General features: G+C 38.1%; 1 protein-coding gene across 3 annotated transcripts in view; it reads left to right on the top strand.

Moving 5' to 3' along the window:
* Window positions 1-13120, top strand: part of LOC139271763 (protein MTSS 1-like) — a 239148-nt gene extending 226028 nt beyond the window's left edge. Inside the window, exons 9-15 of one of the 3 annotated variants that reach the window (XM_070888535.1) lie at window positions 42-139; window positions 2180-2390; window positions 4540-4659; window positions 5596-5790; window positions 7040-7213; window positions 8139-8301; window positions 9830-13120. In XM_070888535.1, coding sequence (XP_070744636.1) covers window positions 42-139; window positions 2180-2390; window positions 4540-4659; window positions 5596-5790; window positions 7040-7213; window positions 8139-8301; window positions 9830-10569 — 1701 coding nt within the window. In that variant the 3' untranslated portion in view covers window positions 10570-13120. The remainder of the gene's footprint in view (window positions 1-41; window positions 140-2179; window positions 2391-4539; window positions 4660-5595; window positions 5791-7039; window positions 7214-8138; window positions 8302-9829) is intronic. The other 2 variants (XM_070888536.1, XM_070888537.1) reach the window with 2 other exon arrangements.
* Window positions 13121-16933: the final 3813 nt, after the last annotated feature.

Raw genomic sequence — 16933 nt, forward strand, 5'->3', positions numbered from 1 at the left:
ATTTTTTTTTTAAGGTGTCAATTTTATGATTTTTATTGCAGGTAATTATTGACCTGAAGGGCTCTGATTATAACTGGACATACCAAACCCCTCCATCTTCTCCAAGCACCACCATGTCCCGGAAGTCGAGTGTCTGCAGGTTTGTGAATGTACAAATTATACCCGCTGTATCCATGCAGGGTGATTTTACAGCATAGATTAAGGGATAGTTTCAAAATTTGCTCAGTTTGATGCCTGACTTGTATTGCCGAGGTCAATTCTGTACCTGCATTTTCCCCTCGAGTTTGGTTTGTTTTCATGGTGAAAAGGAGGCATGTCTCCTGTTTAAATTAAATGTAAACCAAGTGTATTGGAATTTTTTTTAATGGTTGCTACATTTAAAAACAATGTATATGTTTAAAAACAATTGCAGCCATTGATCAGATTAGAGAGTGTCCACCACAGGTTAGATTTTTTGTTTGTATAGCAATATAGCTGCCCACTATGCTTGTGCCAGCTCCCTGAAAGAGCTATCCACTCGGTCCTATTTCTCTACACTTTTCCTATTAAACATTTATTTTTCACTTGTATAAAAAGCCAATTGAACTCTGTTGTCATGATGTTGCATGATAAATCACTACAGGAGTGACATCCTGTACTGTACTTTCTTGTTGGGCTTTTTTTTTACTAATCTGGATTCGCATTCTAAATGAAATTTCATCTCCTGTCATTCCAGGCCCTGAATTCCATGCGGAGAATGATAGTTAATTCATTGTTCATTCTTGTAAGCCATTTCATTAAGGATGTAACCAACCTCAAGCTCCCTCCATGAGTTTCAGACACTGAACATCCTGTTTGCGATCCATTCTGATCCATTTAGAATAGTTTATTTATTGTTTGTTTCTTTTGGAGTAGATTCAAATTATATCTAACGTTCTCAAAACGTAGGAATTCATTTAAGTCCCATGTGCAGTGCCTAGGAATCCAAAAGTATATAAATCTAGAGAAAAGTTGATGGACGTACTTCGTCTTTACTGGGTTTTTAACTGCACCATATAAATATTTAATGATGAAATCATGTACTGGTGACATTTAATGGTGAAGCATCAATATTGCGCATTTATTATTTTTCATTGTATAGGGGCAGGTTGTCCAGTATGGATGCCATTTTTTATTATGTTACTGATTTCCAATCGAAATGTTGCCTTTTGATTGGCCATTTGAAAGCTTCTTACTTTTGAGTTTGCTAAGTTGTGATCTCAACACACTGTAGACCTGATCTCTCTCTCCACCAGTAAGGACTATTGTAGCCATAGTTTCCAGGCTTCAGCTGCACAGGGCCGTAAAGATTCAAAGTTAAAAGCAATGGCTTTGTTGGACCACTGATTTCAACTTAAGATTTATGGTAAAACTAGCAACATGAGGTTTAGTAAGTTTGAATATCTGTGTAAACATTTTACAGAAAGTGTTGTCATTTTTTTTTATTCCTGGAGTTCATTTTTACAGTTGACTTCACTTGACCTGTTGAATACTAAAATGCCTCACTGCAGCTTTTACATTTTATTGTTTTCTATTTCCTAATATGTGTTGTTTGTGTTTTTGAATATAATGTAATAAAATTAGTGAATTGTAAAACTACAGAGCATTTAGAAAATTAAGCTTAAAAAATGTTTTTTGTGCAAAGGGCCAAACACCAAAGTATTTTATATTTGATGCAGAAGAATAAATGTTTCCCAATGTGATCGTTGGTCTACCTTCCTGTCCTGTGTCTGACTGGTTCTATTGATCATCGTTGGAAAAAGCTCCCATTCTCTGATATATAGTAGCTGTTAGCATGCTGTGTTTGCATTCATGTCATAAATATACACTTTTATTTTTGCTCTGAACAAGAAAAAAGCTTGCAAAGTGCATTGCTGTCTTTAGTTTATTGGACGGATACATTTCTAGTTTGAGCTAATACAGTAACATTGTCAAAGAAATACTGTTGTAGGCTGAAGGAACCAGCTGGCATGCCAGGTGTAGTGAATGCCCAACAATTTGCTCTTTCTTTCTGCACCAATGGCATACTTTCTATTTATTTTACTTTCTTGATGTGTTTTTGTGGCTTGACAGTGAATGGCTGTTGCTTCTAATATGTGGAGCCTGAGTGTTTAATTGTACACGGTCTTCCCCTTCCCGTCCTCCCTTTTGTCTCTCTTAGCAGTCTGAACAGCGTTAACAGTAGTGACTCCAGATCCAGTGGATCGCACTCTCACTCACCCACTTCACACTATCGCTACCGCAGCTCCAACCAGCCCCAGCAGGTTCCAATGAGGCTGTCCAGTGTATCATCCCATGACTCTGGCTTCATGTCCCAGGATGCATTCCAGTCAAAGTCCCCTTCCCCAATGCCACCAGAAGGAACCAACCAGGTACGTGAAATTGCATGTAAGGTCAACTCCCTGAGATATGCAGTGTTAGGTTATGTAAAAACCCAGAATTACAGTCTATACTAACGCAATACTGTAAACACAAATGAATCCTTTGAGGGCTGCAGTTACATTTCTCAATCAAAATGGAACATAACCATGTATAAATATTTCAGATCAATCAAAAAAAATCAATTTTGGAAATTTCTCAAACCCTAGAATGTAATTGACCATGAGAAACCTGAAGCAATTTTGCAATATTACATGATTTTTTTAAAAAATGGTTATAGTTTAAAATCTGCAAAGTACTTTCTGCACTCAAAGGATTGAATCTTGTCTTATGAACATAAGCACAAAAGAAATAGGAGCAGGAGTAGGCCATTTGGCCCCTCAAGCCTGCTCCATCATTTAATAAGATCATGGCTGATGTTGCTAGTGTTTTAAAAATAGATATGTTTTGGAAGTATGGCAGAAAAAACATTTAATAAATGAAAGGAAAGTTGTGCCATTTGAAGTCAATACAAGTTTTTTATGTGAATGGTGCTGTTCATTCCTTGCAATTATTAGTGGCAGTTGCGCAGCATGACTGAATAGGGCCGTCTAAGAAAAAATGAACTTTGGTAATGATCTCAATCCTAAATTATATATAGCTTGATAAAAGCTCAACAGTGAGATTCTAGGAAGAAAATTGCTTGACGCTATTATCATCTCATTCATGTGTCTGGTTAATTGCTGTAAAATAAATCTCGAGCCATTGCCAAGAACTCTGCTTTAAAACATTATTCGGTGCAAACATATGTCAAAAACTTTCTAGTTCATTAATTTAGCTGATGTATATTCAGCTGTTTCACCCATTTAAAGCACATCACTACATAATCTTTTGGGTATTTAATGCCATTCAAGTTGTTACAAATTTTAACTAATTTCCTTTCAATAGTGTAGTGCTGACACAAGATGCAGCATTTATACTACTCCAAAAATGGACATTTATATTTTTTAAAGGCACGTTTATCTTTTTTTAAAGACAGAAACTCGTGTTGTAGTGAGATCTTGTCTGTTGTAATACTGTATTTTAGATTTTGATTGTCATAGTCATAAGCATTGGTATAGAGTACACAGCACTTTTCACAACCTCAGGATGTCCCAAAGTGCTTTACAGGCAATTAAGTACTTTTGAAGTATAATCACTGCTATTATATAGGAGACACGGTAGCCAATTGGTAACATTTTATACAGTTGCCATGCAGTGTGTGAAGTTCTTTGTTTTCCATTTACTTCTCTTTTTGTTTTATTTCCTTTAGCTGTGTCTCTCTTAGAGTCAGGTTCATACTTGGAGTCAGAGCTTACTCGTACTTAAGAGTGAAATTGCTGTATGTGCACTAATTTATAGTAAGGGTTCACTTTTCCTGATCAATAAGGGTGAGATATGCCTCAATTAGTATGAAACTGAATGACCTAGCCTGTAGCAGGGGAGAGGTAACATAATGCACTGTTGTTAACATGTCAGGCATGTGTGATGGTTACCATCATATGTCTGGCCTGATGCACTTAATGAGCATAGTCGTAACTATGATTTTGTAAAGTAGAAATGTTCTTAGATGCATGTTTAGGCAACTATTAAAATACTCCCCAGTAGATCCCAAGTATTACCTGATGCTTCATTTAAAAATATATAGAAATGTTCATCTCATATTTAATTATTATTATTGTTTGTCCTTTTGTAGCATAAAATTGTTTTTTTCACTTTTTGTATGCAATTACTGGCTTGTTAGGTGGAAGCAAAAATAGACATGCTAAGTATAATCACCATATTAATAATGTTTGTTGCCAACTAATGCAAGCATACTGCTGTTTCCCATTAACCAGACTTATTAATGTAATTGTCGTGTTAATTAGAAACAAGATTGCTCAACAGAATATATTGTTTACCTTGAATCTTTGTGTTCTGTCTATTAGTACGATTGAATTTTCCTGGCTTTTTATCCATGGTGTTAGTTGTTTTTGAAAGCATTTTATGCAACTTGGCCCTAACCCTCTGCTTTTCTTCTCCCTCTTCCCTGCTTTTTTTTGCTTCTTTTTCCTCCTCCATTTCTTCCCTCCCCACCTCTCCCCGCCCCCCCTCCCCCCAAAACCCCATATTGGTGTGCTGCAGAATTCATCAAGCTCTGCCTCCTCTGAAGCATCTGAAACGTGCCAATCAGTGAGTGAGTGCAGTTCACCCACTTCAGTAAGCTCGGGTTCTACCATGGGTGCCTGGGCATCAACAGAAAAGGTGATGAATCTTGCTCGCTCTGTCCACCTCCCAGCCTGTGAATCTACAAAATGAGGACACAGGAAACATTCAGATTACTGTTACTTTAGCTGCTTTCATCTTTTTCAATCTGTTGATCCCCATGAAATTTATGTTATGGATTATTAATATTGTACATAAAATTGGAGTGTTCTGAAATTTTTTTAGTCAATTCAAAAGAAAAGGCACACCAGTTGAATAAAGCACTAACTGGTGCGATCTTGAACCATATAGAGCTAGGTTAGATCCACTAGCTGAGATTATGGTGGGGATTCTGCTAATTACCTCGTGCCCTTGAGCAAGGGAGGGGTAAAATATCATCAAAAGTTCCCACTCTGATTTGCTATCCAGTCTCTGTGGATGTCCAGCAAGATTGCAATCAATCTTTGCTGTGATTCATTCTCCGTTCAAATAGCCTGTTGGCAATTTCTGAGCAAGTGTACCCCAACATGAATCAAAGCTTTTAGGAGAGGATGGGAGGAAGAATTGGAAAAAGAAAACATCACCAGCTGCTAACTTTGTAATCATCTTAAACCTGAACTAAAAAGGGGTATGTTTGCATCTTTAGCTTAGCAATGGAAGGCCGCCAGTGTGGATCCTGTACTGAGCACAACGGTGTTCTCTTTTAGCAGGGATATAGGAAATTATTAAAATGCCATCGCAATATTTGTAGTTATTTGAAGGTCTTGTATGTTTTTTATAAATGAACTGTTTATGTTTCTGAGTTAGCTTTGTTTTTAATGGAATGTTTTACTTTAAATGCAAGAAAATTGTTTCAGACTGCATATTTATTATAGTTTGTGAAGATTATTCCTAATTCTGCTCCCATTGACTTTGTATTATAGTTGTGACATTCTTCATAATCATTTTTATTCCATTTGTGTATTTTTTTTGTTTTGCTTTTCTTTTTATTTGCAGTTGACAAATGGGTTTGATCACTTCAGTTCATCTAGTGAACCATACCTTGCCTCAGTTGGTACGCGCTTTCTCCCACATTTTCAGCCCTCTTCCCGACCCTGTTCCAGACCTTGTTCAGCTGCTCTCCCAGTTTATCCTCATTATTATACCATTGGGCCTGGCATGTTTCCATCATCAAGGGTTCCTAGCTGGAAGGTTTGTGTTTTTCATTTTTTTTTTTAAGTAGCTTTTGAAAATACATGGTACATTATTTTTCAAAACCATTTCATAGAACAGCTTTCTCATGTTTTTAAAAATATGACAACCTGTAGCTTTTCCAAAATAAATTGGAGATAAAGCAGTAAAGGTAAATGGCAATATTTGCTGTTAATTTATATTACTGTGTGCACAACAGATTGTTCAATTAGTAATTCCACTAGGATATGGCACCATGATGACTCACAGACACACGCCATCAAACTCTTACATTACTATAGTGCCTAATCATGTCCTCAAGATGTCACAAAGTGCTTCACGTCCAATAAATCCCCCTCATCTCAGCACCCTTTGGCTTCCACACCTCGGCCCCATATGACTCCCTCCTCCTCCCCTCCCCCCACCTCTGCCCCCTTTGGCTTCCCCCCTCCTACCTCGGCTCCCTTTAGCTTCTCTCTCCCCCAACCACCTGAGCACCATTTGGCTTCCTCGGCCCTCTAGCTTTTCCCCTCTCCCACTTCGACCCCGTATGGCTGCCCCCCGCCCCCCACCTCTGCTCCCTTTGGCTTCCTCTTTTTCCCACCCCTTTGGCTTCTCCCCACCACCGCAGGCTCCTTTGCCCTCCCCCACCTCGACTCCCTTAAGCTTTTTCTCCCCCTCTGCCCCACCACATGGTCTCCTTTGGCTTCCCCACTCTAACCCTCTCTCTATTTCTCCCCCTCCCCCCCCCCCCCCCCCCCCAACTTTTCAGCAGAAATAGCATTACTGTGCTGCAGGAGTTGTGTTGTTATGGTAATTTCTTTAAATCGCAGCTACTACTGAAGAATTCGAACAGGTGAAAAATCATTGTTTTCATACTTTTTCTTTTCTTGCATAATTCCATTAAATTACCTTCACCTTTTCCTGAGTTCTCGTCTTCTTTTCCCTGCTGTCCCAACCCCCAGTATCCCAGAAACGATTCCTTGTCTGAGAATGCAATCTGTTCCCATTTGACTAAACCAATGAAAGTAGCTATGGGTGACACTGCTTCCATCCTTCTTTTGTTTATACGTACATAGACACCAGTGGAGAAGCACCTGTCATACGCTCTGCAATCACACTAGCCAGTGCAAGCATAGGTGTTCTTCTCATTGACTTCTCAATCACTCCAGGATGCAGTGCTTTAGAGCTTTTGATTCAGTATTCTTAAAACAGTAGAAAAATGCAGATATTTATTTCCATTTTTAAATACTTGCTGTGTTTTAATTAGGACTGGGCAAGACCAGGTCCATATGATCAGCCAGGAGTAAATACTTTACCAAGGCGTAAAGACTCAGAGCAGCGGCGTGATGCTGAAGCTAAGGCTGCAGTATTAATTGGCCAGAGTGTGCAAATGGAGGAGGCTCAGAGAACTAGAAGTATGACTGTCTCTACTGCAGCAAGGGTAATGGATGTATTATATTATTAATGTAACGTGAATTATCTGCTCATTGTTGGAGATGCTATGTATTTCAGATAACCATTTGAAGGGAAACCTATTTGCAGCCCTCTATTTGGGGACAGAAGTCCTGTTTTCATCATTGCATATACAATATTTGTATCTTGCTAGTTTTATAGACTTAGTACTGTTAATGCTGGATCTGTTTTTACATTAATGGCACAATAATTTAGTAGCCTTTACAGCAAATTCAACTTGAAGTTTATTTTAAGCTGTTTATTTTGATGATGATTTTGATGATGCAGTAACTACTTTATCAGTTTTCATGAAACAGCTTGAGGAATTTTATGTCAGAAAAGGGTAAATTCATGAACAAGTGACAACCAGGCTGAGCCTAGAACAAGTCTAAAGACTTCACTTTTTAAATATGAGAAGCTAAGCTTTAGTTTTGCACATTTTGATTTGAGTGCTAAATATAGATAGAAACATAGAAATTGACAATGCAGAAGGAGGCCATTTTGGCCCATCGTGTCCACGCCGGCCAACAAAGAGCCGCACAGCCCTCAGTCAGCAGCCCTGAAGGTTATATATAAACCTACGAACAATGAACTATGGCAGAAAGGCAACAAGCCCCCAGCCCAACCATTCCGCCTCGTACAACTGCGACACCCCTTATACTAAAACCTTCTACACTTCACCCCAATCTGAGCCATGTGATCTCCTGGGAAAGGCAAATACCAAATTAAAAACCCAGGCCAATTTCGGGAGAAAAAAAAATCTGGGAAAATTCCTCTCCAACCCATCCAGGCGATTGAAACTAGCCCAGGAGATCACCCTGGCTGTACTCGATTCCCTGCAGTACATACCAGATGTATCATAGCTGTAATATTGGTGCAGTAATAACGTACTGTGGATTGCTTGCTCTTGGCAGCAGGGGGAGGAGACGGAAACTCATGAAGAGCTGGCATTGGCCCTGAGCCGTGGTCTTCAGCTGGATACTCAAAGGAGCAGTCGGGATTCCTTGCAGTGCTCCAGTGGATACAGCACACAAACTACCACACCGTGCTGCTCCGAGGATACAATCCCTTCACAAGGTAAATGTGACCATGTCTGTTGATTGTAACCTTTCTTTGGTTCAACATCTGGGTCCTTGCAATCCTCTACTGGGCACAACAAGCTTTAATGAAAAGGGGTTCTAGTGGTGTGTAGAGCTGTATCATACCTTGTGCCCTTTTTCCAAATCCTTGTGAATTTGATGACAGCTAATCTTGCAGTATAAACATCAGTATTGTTTGCACTTTTTTAAATTCCGAAATTTCCACCATATGCTGGTGGAAAGTGATGTGGTTGGATTTTGGGCTTTCCTATCTACATGATTGTGGTTGATCAGTAGACATTATTGGAAACAAAGTACCGTATTTAAGTTTATATCACTTTGTATCTTGAAAGTTTGCAAGGAATGCTGGGAATCTTTTGAGTAGGTCTACCTGGAAAACTGATGGTCAGTCGAACAGAAACAAAGACTTTACATTCATTCAAAAATAAACACAACTTGAATTATTTTGGTCACTTTACTCTGTGTGGTTAAAGTTACTAAAATGTTTTCAAAATGATCTTTGATTTGATTGGTACCTGCACCTCTGTTAACAAGTTAAGTATTGAAATTTGGATTAAACATTTTATTTCTCAGTAATTCAAGTTGGTGTATTGGAAATGTCTGTTTCTCTATTGAAAGCGCCTCATTTTAGTCATGATGGGACCAGTTTCATGAACAGCCCAGCAGAAATGCAATTTGAATTCTACTGAAAAACAGTGGTATGGTAGCATCTTTATTCTCATCCGAAAAACAGGATCCTTTAACCAATATAGGAGAATTTACATAATTTCTAATGTGGCTTCTTATGTCGCTCACACTGGCATCTCACCTTGGTAGAAATGCGGTGCTCTGTCTGGGAATTGCCCATCAGTTGACCGTCATTCGGCAATAGTATTAAAAATTATGGAACAATTCGTGTGTCTCCTGTCATCTTTTTAACCACTTGCCCCATACATTCCCCTTCAAGTGGATGTGCAGCAGTAATCCTCACTTGTTTATATGCAGTCTGTTTTGATAAATTGATGTATTGGTAATTTACTACTTGCTTTGTGTCATTTTTGAAAAACAGATTATATCATTATTGGACAATTGCTCGTGATAATGAGTTTTGAGAGATACTGTTATCAGATTTGCATTCATTTGTGCAGCTTGTTTAACTAATATATGTGTATGTGTAGACATATCAGTTAATGAAACACCAAATTCTATTTCTGTGGAGAATTTTTTTCCTCATTCAAGGCCTTTAATACAAGTTCCCTACAAATAGTGGTGTTTCGAATACAATTATTTTCCTATTGGAGATTGAGAAGCAGAAATGTGTGGTATGTGTACTTGCACTGACTGCCACATTGATTCCTGGTTTTGTGATTAGAAGGTAGCAGGAGCAAAGAGTTAAGCTGAACACTTGCAATTTCAAACCACGTATTTCCCAATCATCACAGCTATATTTATTACAGAATTTTACTGCAATGTAGAGTCAATTAAAGTTTCAAAAATCAAGTGTTTTTTTTTAATGTTCTATTCAGTTTCAGATTATGATTACTTCTCAGTTAGTGGCGATCAAGATATTGAACAGACAGAGTTTGACAAGTCCTCCACCATTCCACGAAATAGTGATATAAGCCAGTCCTATCGTCGAATGTTCCAGGCGAAGCGTCCTGCATCCACAGCAGGCTTACCAACAAACACCGGACCGGCGATGACGCCAGGAGTTGCTACAATCAGGCGGACACCTTCAACCAAACCGTCAGTCCGAAGAGGAACTATAGGAGGAGGCCCAATACCAATTAAGACTCCGGTGATTCCTGTTAAAACACCGACTGTGCCTGATGTAAGTAGCTTGTCAGGTGTGCATCCTGGGCCAGAGGAATGTCCAGAGCAGGGTTCTGAGGCTGCAGTAAGCTTGCAGGCCTCTCCAAAGAGAAGCAGTGTACCTTCATCCGCTTTCACACAGGGACTTGCCATCCCTCCCGTGTCATCCCCATCCATAAACCCCACAGAAGAAGAGAGGCAGTCTGTGATGAGCCAACAGATGACAGTGGAAGTTGGAGCATCCAGCTTGGGTACCACAGTGGCAGCCGCAGCTGGGGATCAGTCTTTTACTGGTACAGCTTTAAGCCTGCAGGAGTTGGAAACGGCAAGTGAGCTTTCCACAGCCGATAATGCAGAACCCCCGCAAGGTGAAGACATGCTGAGCGCCATCCGACGTGGGGTGAAACTGAGAAAAACAATTACTAATGACCGCTCGGCCCCAAGGTTTTCATAAATGTATAAATTGTATCGTAGAGATTAAGGTGGAGGTCTCTGTGACTTGGAGAAATCCATTCCGGTGTATATTTAAAAGAAATGATACTGTTGTAATCTCAATAACATACCGCCATGTATTTTATTTGAGAAGCTCGTGAGAGAGGTGACTGGTGGAATAAAGAAAAAAGGCAGTGGGGTGGGGGGGGCGGGGGGGAAACTTTACTAGTTGTATTACCTTTTGAATTTTATGCTCTGTAAATATGAAGACTGTTTTCTGTTGTAGCTGCTTTTTAGTTTACCAGTTGCTTTTTGTTCCTCCCTTCTGCCGAACCAGAAGGTGCCAAATCATATTTGAATCTCATTGTAATCTGACAGAGCACAACATGTTAAAGATTTTTTTATTAAGGAATGGATGATTTTATGTAAAAGACTGTCATGGTAAGGTGTTCATGAACTAAAAGCTGATGAGTGCACTGAATTAATGGTGCATTGAGAAAAAAGAAAATTTTAATTTATTGGATTTTATCCATGTTAAAAGATTTATTTCTATAGGATGGAGCGATAAGCAGCGTCACTCAGTATTAAACTTAGTTACTGTCTGAACAGTAAAGAGGGAATTATAGCAGACTACCAGCTAACATAATTTAAGCAATACAGCGCAAATAGGGCATGATGAGTCAGCGTGGATTTAAATTTAGTCGTAAATTAAATAGAGTGCCAAGACAGTAACCATCCTTACAAAATAGTTGTTTTTACACTGATAGTTAACCATACTGTAGTTTTCTAGTGCTTAATATTGATCCTATTGAAATGAGCCATGCCTAATTGCAGAACTTATAATTTCATATGCTGTTTAGACATTTCATTCAGTTGAATTTAACTGTCCAAATTAGCTTGTTTGTAAGCATGTGCCCAGATGTTATTTTCTTTGTACCCGCAGCAGTTCATATCTCTCTTCACCTTTCCCTTTTCCCCTCTATTTTTCTAATTTTAAATACGACTTTTAGGCTAAAATTGGAAAGTATACAAAATACAGTAGTAACACACCTTTTTAAAAAAAAAAACTCAAAGGTAGCAGGGAGTTCTCTAGATAACTATGCCTTTTTCTCAAATTTTCTTTCTTTTTAAAAAAGAGATTAACCCAGCAGGCTGGGGTAAGTAAAAACCCATATAGTACAACTTTAAGAAAAGGAAGCAACATCTTATTGCTATGACAAGAGCAATAGCCATAGAATTACAGCTCCGGTCTTATCCCTTGTGCAAATGTACGTTCTATTAAAAATACTTTCAGGGGCTTGTTTGTTATGTATTGCAGCTCTTGATTCATATGTAACCCGTAGTAATATTGAAAACAGGAAGCCACAAATTGGAGCGTATACAAGCATTGTGTGTAGTAGTGTACAAGCATTATACCACCTCCTCTATGCATGATTAATTCTTCAATATATATTTAGCATTTCTGGTAAACTAAGTCTTTGCGTTTTGTCAACTTTGTATTTTATTCGCCATCATAACTAGTAATGACTGGTATAAGCCATGCAGTTTTCAGTAAATGCTTAATGCCACCTTCAACCCTATTCTCTCTCTTCTCTTCATTCCCAATGCCCTTAAGGTGTCTGCACGAAGTGTTAGCAGGTATGTTAAATGTTTTCGAATACTGTTTGCTTTTCTTTAAGCGTTAGCCATTAAACGCATTTAAATGCGGGTATTTTTAATCCCAGACTCAGATATTTTTACACAATCTTTTAACATCTCGGGAGTCCCAGACAACAGGAGATGAAATCAATTCCATCAAGTACTGAGAGTACAAGGACATTCTAGAGGCACAAAACATAAAGCCGCTGTTCATAATAATAAATAAAGTGGTGTGAAGCTGTTTCTGATTTTTGTAAAAAAAAAACTGGGCAAATCAGCAATTGAAGTTTCACAGTTGCAATTTTTTAAATAAACAAGCCCCTGGCTAGAAAATAGTATTATCTTTGTAGTGCCTGCGGTGATTCTGATACTAAAACAAACAGAAAAGACAGTGCTAACCACAAGTATACAGTGAGACAGGAGTAGTTGATACACAGTAGTAACTTCAGCTGATGCAGATTGCAGATGATGCTAATAGTCGATGGTTACTTACTAGCTCTTTAAAAAAAATACTAAAATCATAGACACAATTGTAATTGTTCAGTAATATAAAAATGTAGGAAAACTTTTCAATAAGAGGTAGTATGTTGAAGTAGATTCTAACGTTCATCACATATCCTTGCATCTCTTCATGAACTTAAATATTAAAGAATGTTGCCAAAATTTTAATAATGTGTAAACTGACGAAATTGTTTTTGAAATAGTAAAAAATTGATGTGTTTTGCATATTGTAAAAGCAGGCTATCACACTGAAACTAGAATTGTTTCTAATGGTAAATTATTGTGGTTTTGTTCCTGGTTTGTATTGAGAGTTGACCTCTCCATGTGCAGTTTTTTTTTGTTTGACAGGTGTAAATATAACAATCTATAATTTTTGTGTCACCCTCTTCTGTGTATTGATTGCTTCAGCCCATATTAAAGAAATGTAAAACATCTATTTTGTTTTCATTTCGTAATGGAGTATTGCGTTCATAATTTTTTTTAAAGTTATCCAAGTTGTGCTTAAATTGAAAAGTAATTTACTCTTTTCATACTCATTTTCTGATGTCAGATTTTGCATGTTGTTTGCATCTATGGCATTGTCAGCATACATGGAAAAAACTCCTTACTGGTCTTCTGTGTTTACATAATTAGATTGATGGCATAAACAGCAGTTTGTTTCTCCAATGCTGGTCATCAGTATATTTATTTATTGTACACTTTATGATAACTGCAATTGTGTAAAAGGCTTAACTGCTGTAATTTCCAAATGAATAGACGATCCATCAGTAGGCCACATCTTGCTACGTGCTATGGTGGCAAAAGTGCGCATTAACCAAAACAATCAGAGAGGCTTTCTACAGCTGAAAATAAAACTTATGGTTTTAAAAAAGATATAATTGGGGAATGGATGGTACAATAAATCAGCACACTATTTTACCTTTTGGGTCTTGGGTTGGAATGACACGCAAACAGATTTGATTGTTTTGTGTAAAGTGGGGTAATAACGGTGTAATGAGGGGCAACGGTAACAGTTATTAACATTGTTAGGGAGGTGGGGAAGGTGCTATTTTCTGGCAATCCACATTGAACAAATGATGGTTAATTCAGCATCTGAACTAAAGGATATAAGTGAGAGTTCCACTGGCAGCAGGATATAAAACTTTGCCACTGATGTTCTGTTCTGACTTTTCAGAATGATGCAATTAATTGAGGTAAAGCTGTGTCACAGTTTCTTGGTGTAAACATGGAAGGCACTCTTAATCTTTAGAAAATATTGTGCTGCTTCATGCACGATTATGTAGCAGTCACTATTCCTGTTAAGGTACGTGCGGTAATCTGAAAGGTCTCGCGCAGGCCGCTCACCAGCTTTTTACATTGTAAATATCGCACATGTACAGAAATATAAAGGGACCGCACATTAAAAGAAACAGGCCGTGTAGAACAAAAGCGCAGTTTACAGGGAACATTGCTGGCAGTCCATCTGTGACACTCCGATATGTGAGTGGACATTTCTGGCATGGAGTTAACACTACGAGGAAGAATTTGCATGGGGATTTCCGCTAATCTGTAACTTCGGTGGAAGAATGGCAGAAACAGCCGGTTACACTATTTCCTCAGTTTCTACAGAAGTTACAACAGGAGAAACCCCATGGCATGTAACGGTGTATATATCCCGCATGAATCGCAGGCACAGAACTGAATTCTAGCACACTGGTGAATGTCGTCCACATTTTATATGCTAAATAGTTTTGTCTTTTTCTTCTCACTTCCCACTGTTACATGCAGAAATATTTTTCATTACCAGTAAGTACATGGGCTAAAAGATTTTTCAAGAAACGGTACTTTTTGTAGCATGATTTGGATTGGATGAGACAAGATAAATTGAGCTGAAATGAAAAATAAGTGTTCATTGCAGAAGGCCCAACCTTCAACACGTTATTGAATATGGAGTGAACAAAGGCAGGTAGGGCACTTGGTGTAGACGTAAGACTGAAAAGGTTCCTTCAGAGGTTATGATATTTAAGAAATATTTAAGATTACAGAATATGATTTATTAAGTAGAATCATCTGATTTATTCCAACTTCAATTTTCTTGCACTGTACACACATCATGTTGCACAGTAACAATCAAATTGTAGTTTGTGACGAATTACATAGAATTTACAGCACACAAACAGGCCATTCGGCTCAACTGGTCTGTGATGGTGTTTGTGGTCCACATGAGCCTCATCCTACCTTACTTCATCTAACCCTATCTGTATATCCTTCTATTCTTTTTTCTGTCATGTACTTAAATTGGTTTTCATCAGTTTACTGGAGTTTTAGCTTATGGTGCAGATGCTGCTGTCTCATTATTACAATTTAGATTGTCACCAACATATTTTATTTGATATAAACAGAGAAACTCGCCATTAATCCAGCCTTTTTCAAAATAGAATCAACTTTAGACTAATACAATTGGAGCAACACACACTCCAGAAAACAATGTGTATTATGAAGTCCCAGCATTTATTGAATCCAGCCTGTGCACTTAGGAACATGACATCCCTCCAGCCTAGTAGACTTACACCAGTAAGTAGGTTCAACATGTAGCTGAGTAAAAATGATAATTTTGAATATTGCATCTTCTAAGAAAATATAACATGCCACTGGGAGAGGCCAGAGGTTTCTCCACACATAGAGAGCAAAACATTTAAGGGATGCCCACCTAAGCTGCTGTAATTACTTCTCTGAGTGACGCACACAAATTTGGAAGTGGTTAACTGGGTGGTGCAGTGATTTGGACTGGCCTTTTCACCAATGGCACCTGGGTTCAGATCCAGCCCATATTTCTATCAGCTTGCTGGAAGAATTCATTATGAAAAGAGCTTGGCCAGGCTCATTCCCATCTGTAGCCAATCTTACTTGGACTACAGGATGGCTGGTGTGGGAAATAGAAAACATATACTAGTGCAAGCAGAGTTAGCGGGGACTTTATTCTGCATCTGGTGTATTACCTGACCTAAGAATGACTGATGCTGACACTAGAGTGCCTGTAATAGGAAGAATTCTATTCTCCAACAAACACATTCCTCGACTTGATGAGTACAAATATGAAAAGTAAAACCTGGAAACAGCTGTGGTATTCAACATTTACATCAGTGATCTTCCCGAAACAGAGTCCCGCAAGTTCGTATACGCTGATGACATTGCTTTGGTCATGCAAATCACGAATCATCCATCACCGATGATACCCTGGTCAGGGATGAAGGCCCACTTCTGCCAATGGGGACTCCGGCCAAACCCGCAAAAGACTCGCCTCGCTATTCCACCTCAACACCCATCAAATGCACTCCTACCTTCAGAATGAGGTGCTATTCTGGTAAAGTGATATGATTTTTATGAATGATTTGATGTAGGTTTTTAGTTAGCTTTTAGCTTTGATTTAAGCTTTGGTTGATGCAAATAGTCATGTTGGATTTTCAAGCCTCAATGACTAGATGGTAGGTGGCTTCGTTCCAATGATTTTTAGATTGAATTCTAGCTAGATCAAGCTAAATGTTCCCCGGGATATATTTTAAAAGTACTAAATCAAAATAGTATTTAGGATTTTAATTTACAAATATACTGAAACACTGAGCAATACTAAAATTAATTTAAAAAACATTACATTCATGTTTAATTTTTGTATTTGCAATACATAGTATATACATTGTGGCTACAGGAACTCCAGCTTTTAAAATGGTTCCATTAGTCCATTGTGTGAAATGAACAATGGCTGTTGCTTAAAATATTATTTTGAGTTTTTGAATTGAAAATGTTGAGCTTTTCCAAATATATCCCACAATGTTATCTCAGATTGCAATTACCTATACATTGCACAAAAATCACTGAACTTTGTGATTCATTGTTTAGACATTCTTTGAACAATCTTGTTAAAATATTTAACAGCTTTAACAGCTTATTGAAGCAAAAACATGATTGATCAGCTCTCTCTTCAGTAGCGCCAGGAGCTTAACTTTAGATTCGGGGTTCAAGGAACTATTTTCTCTCATTCTATATTTGATATTCATTTTATTTTGATGTGACAACAAAGGTTTTAACTGTAAGCTACTAAGTGCACACCAAAGAGCCCTGTAGCCTTTTATCAAATTTAAAATCAGTGTTTCATTTGCATATTTCTCAAGTTATTGATATTAACAGATCTGGTGTTCTGATTTAGGATTTATCCACTAATGAGGCAACATGGCACTAACTTGAGGTTTATGAAATTCAATCCAGCCATC

Source organism: Pristiophorus japonicus, chromosome 1 (assembly GCF_044704955.1).
Source record: "Pristiophorus japonicus isolate sPriJap1 chromosome 1, sPriJap1.hap1, whole genome shotgun sequence".
NCBI lineage: Eukaryota > Metazoa > Chordata > Chondrichthyes > Pristiophoridae > Pristiophorus > Pristiophorus japonicus.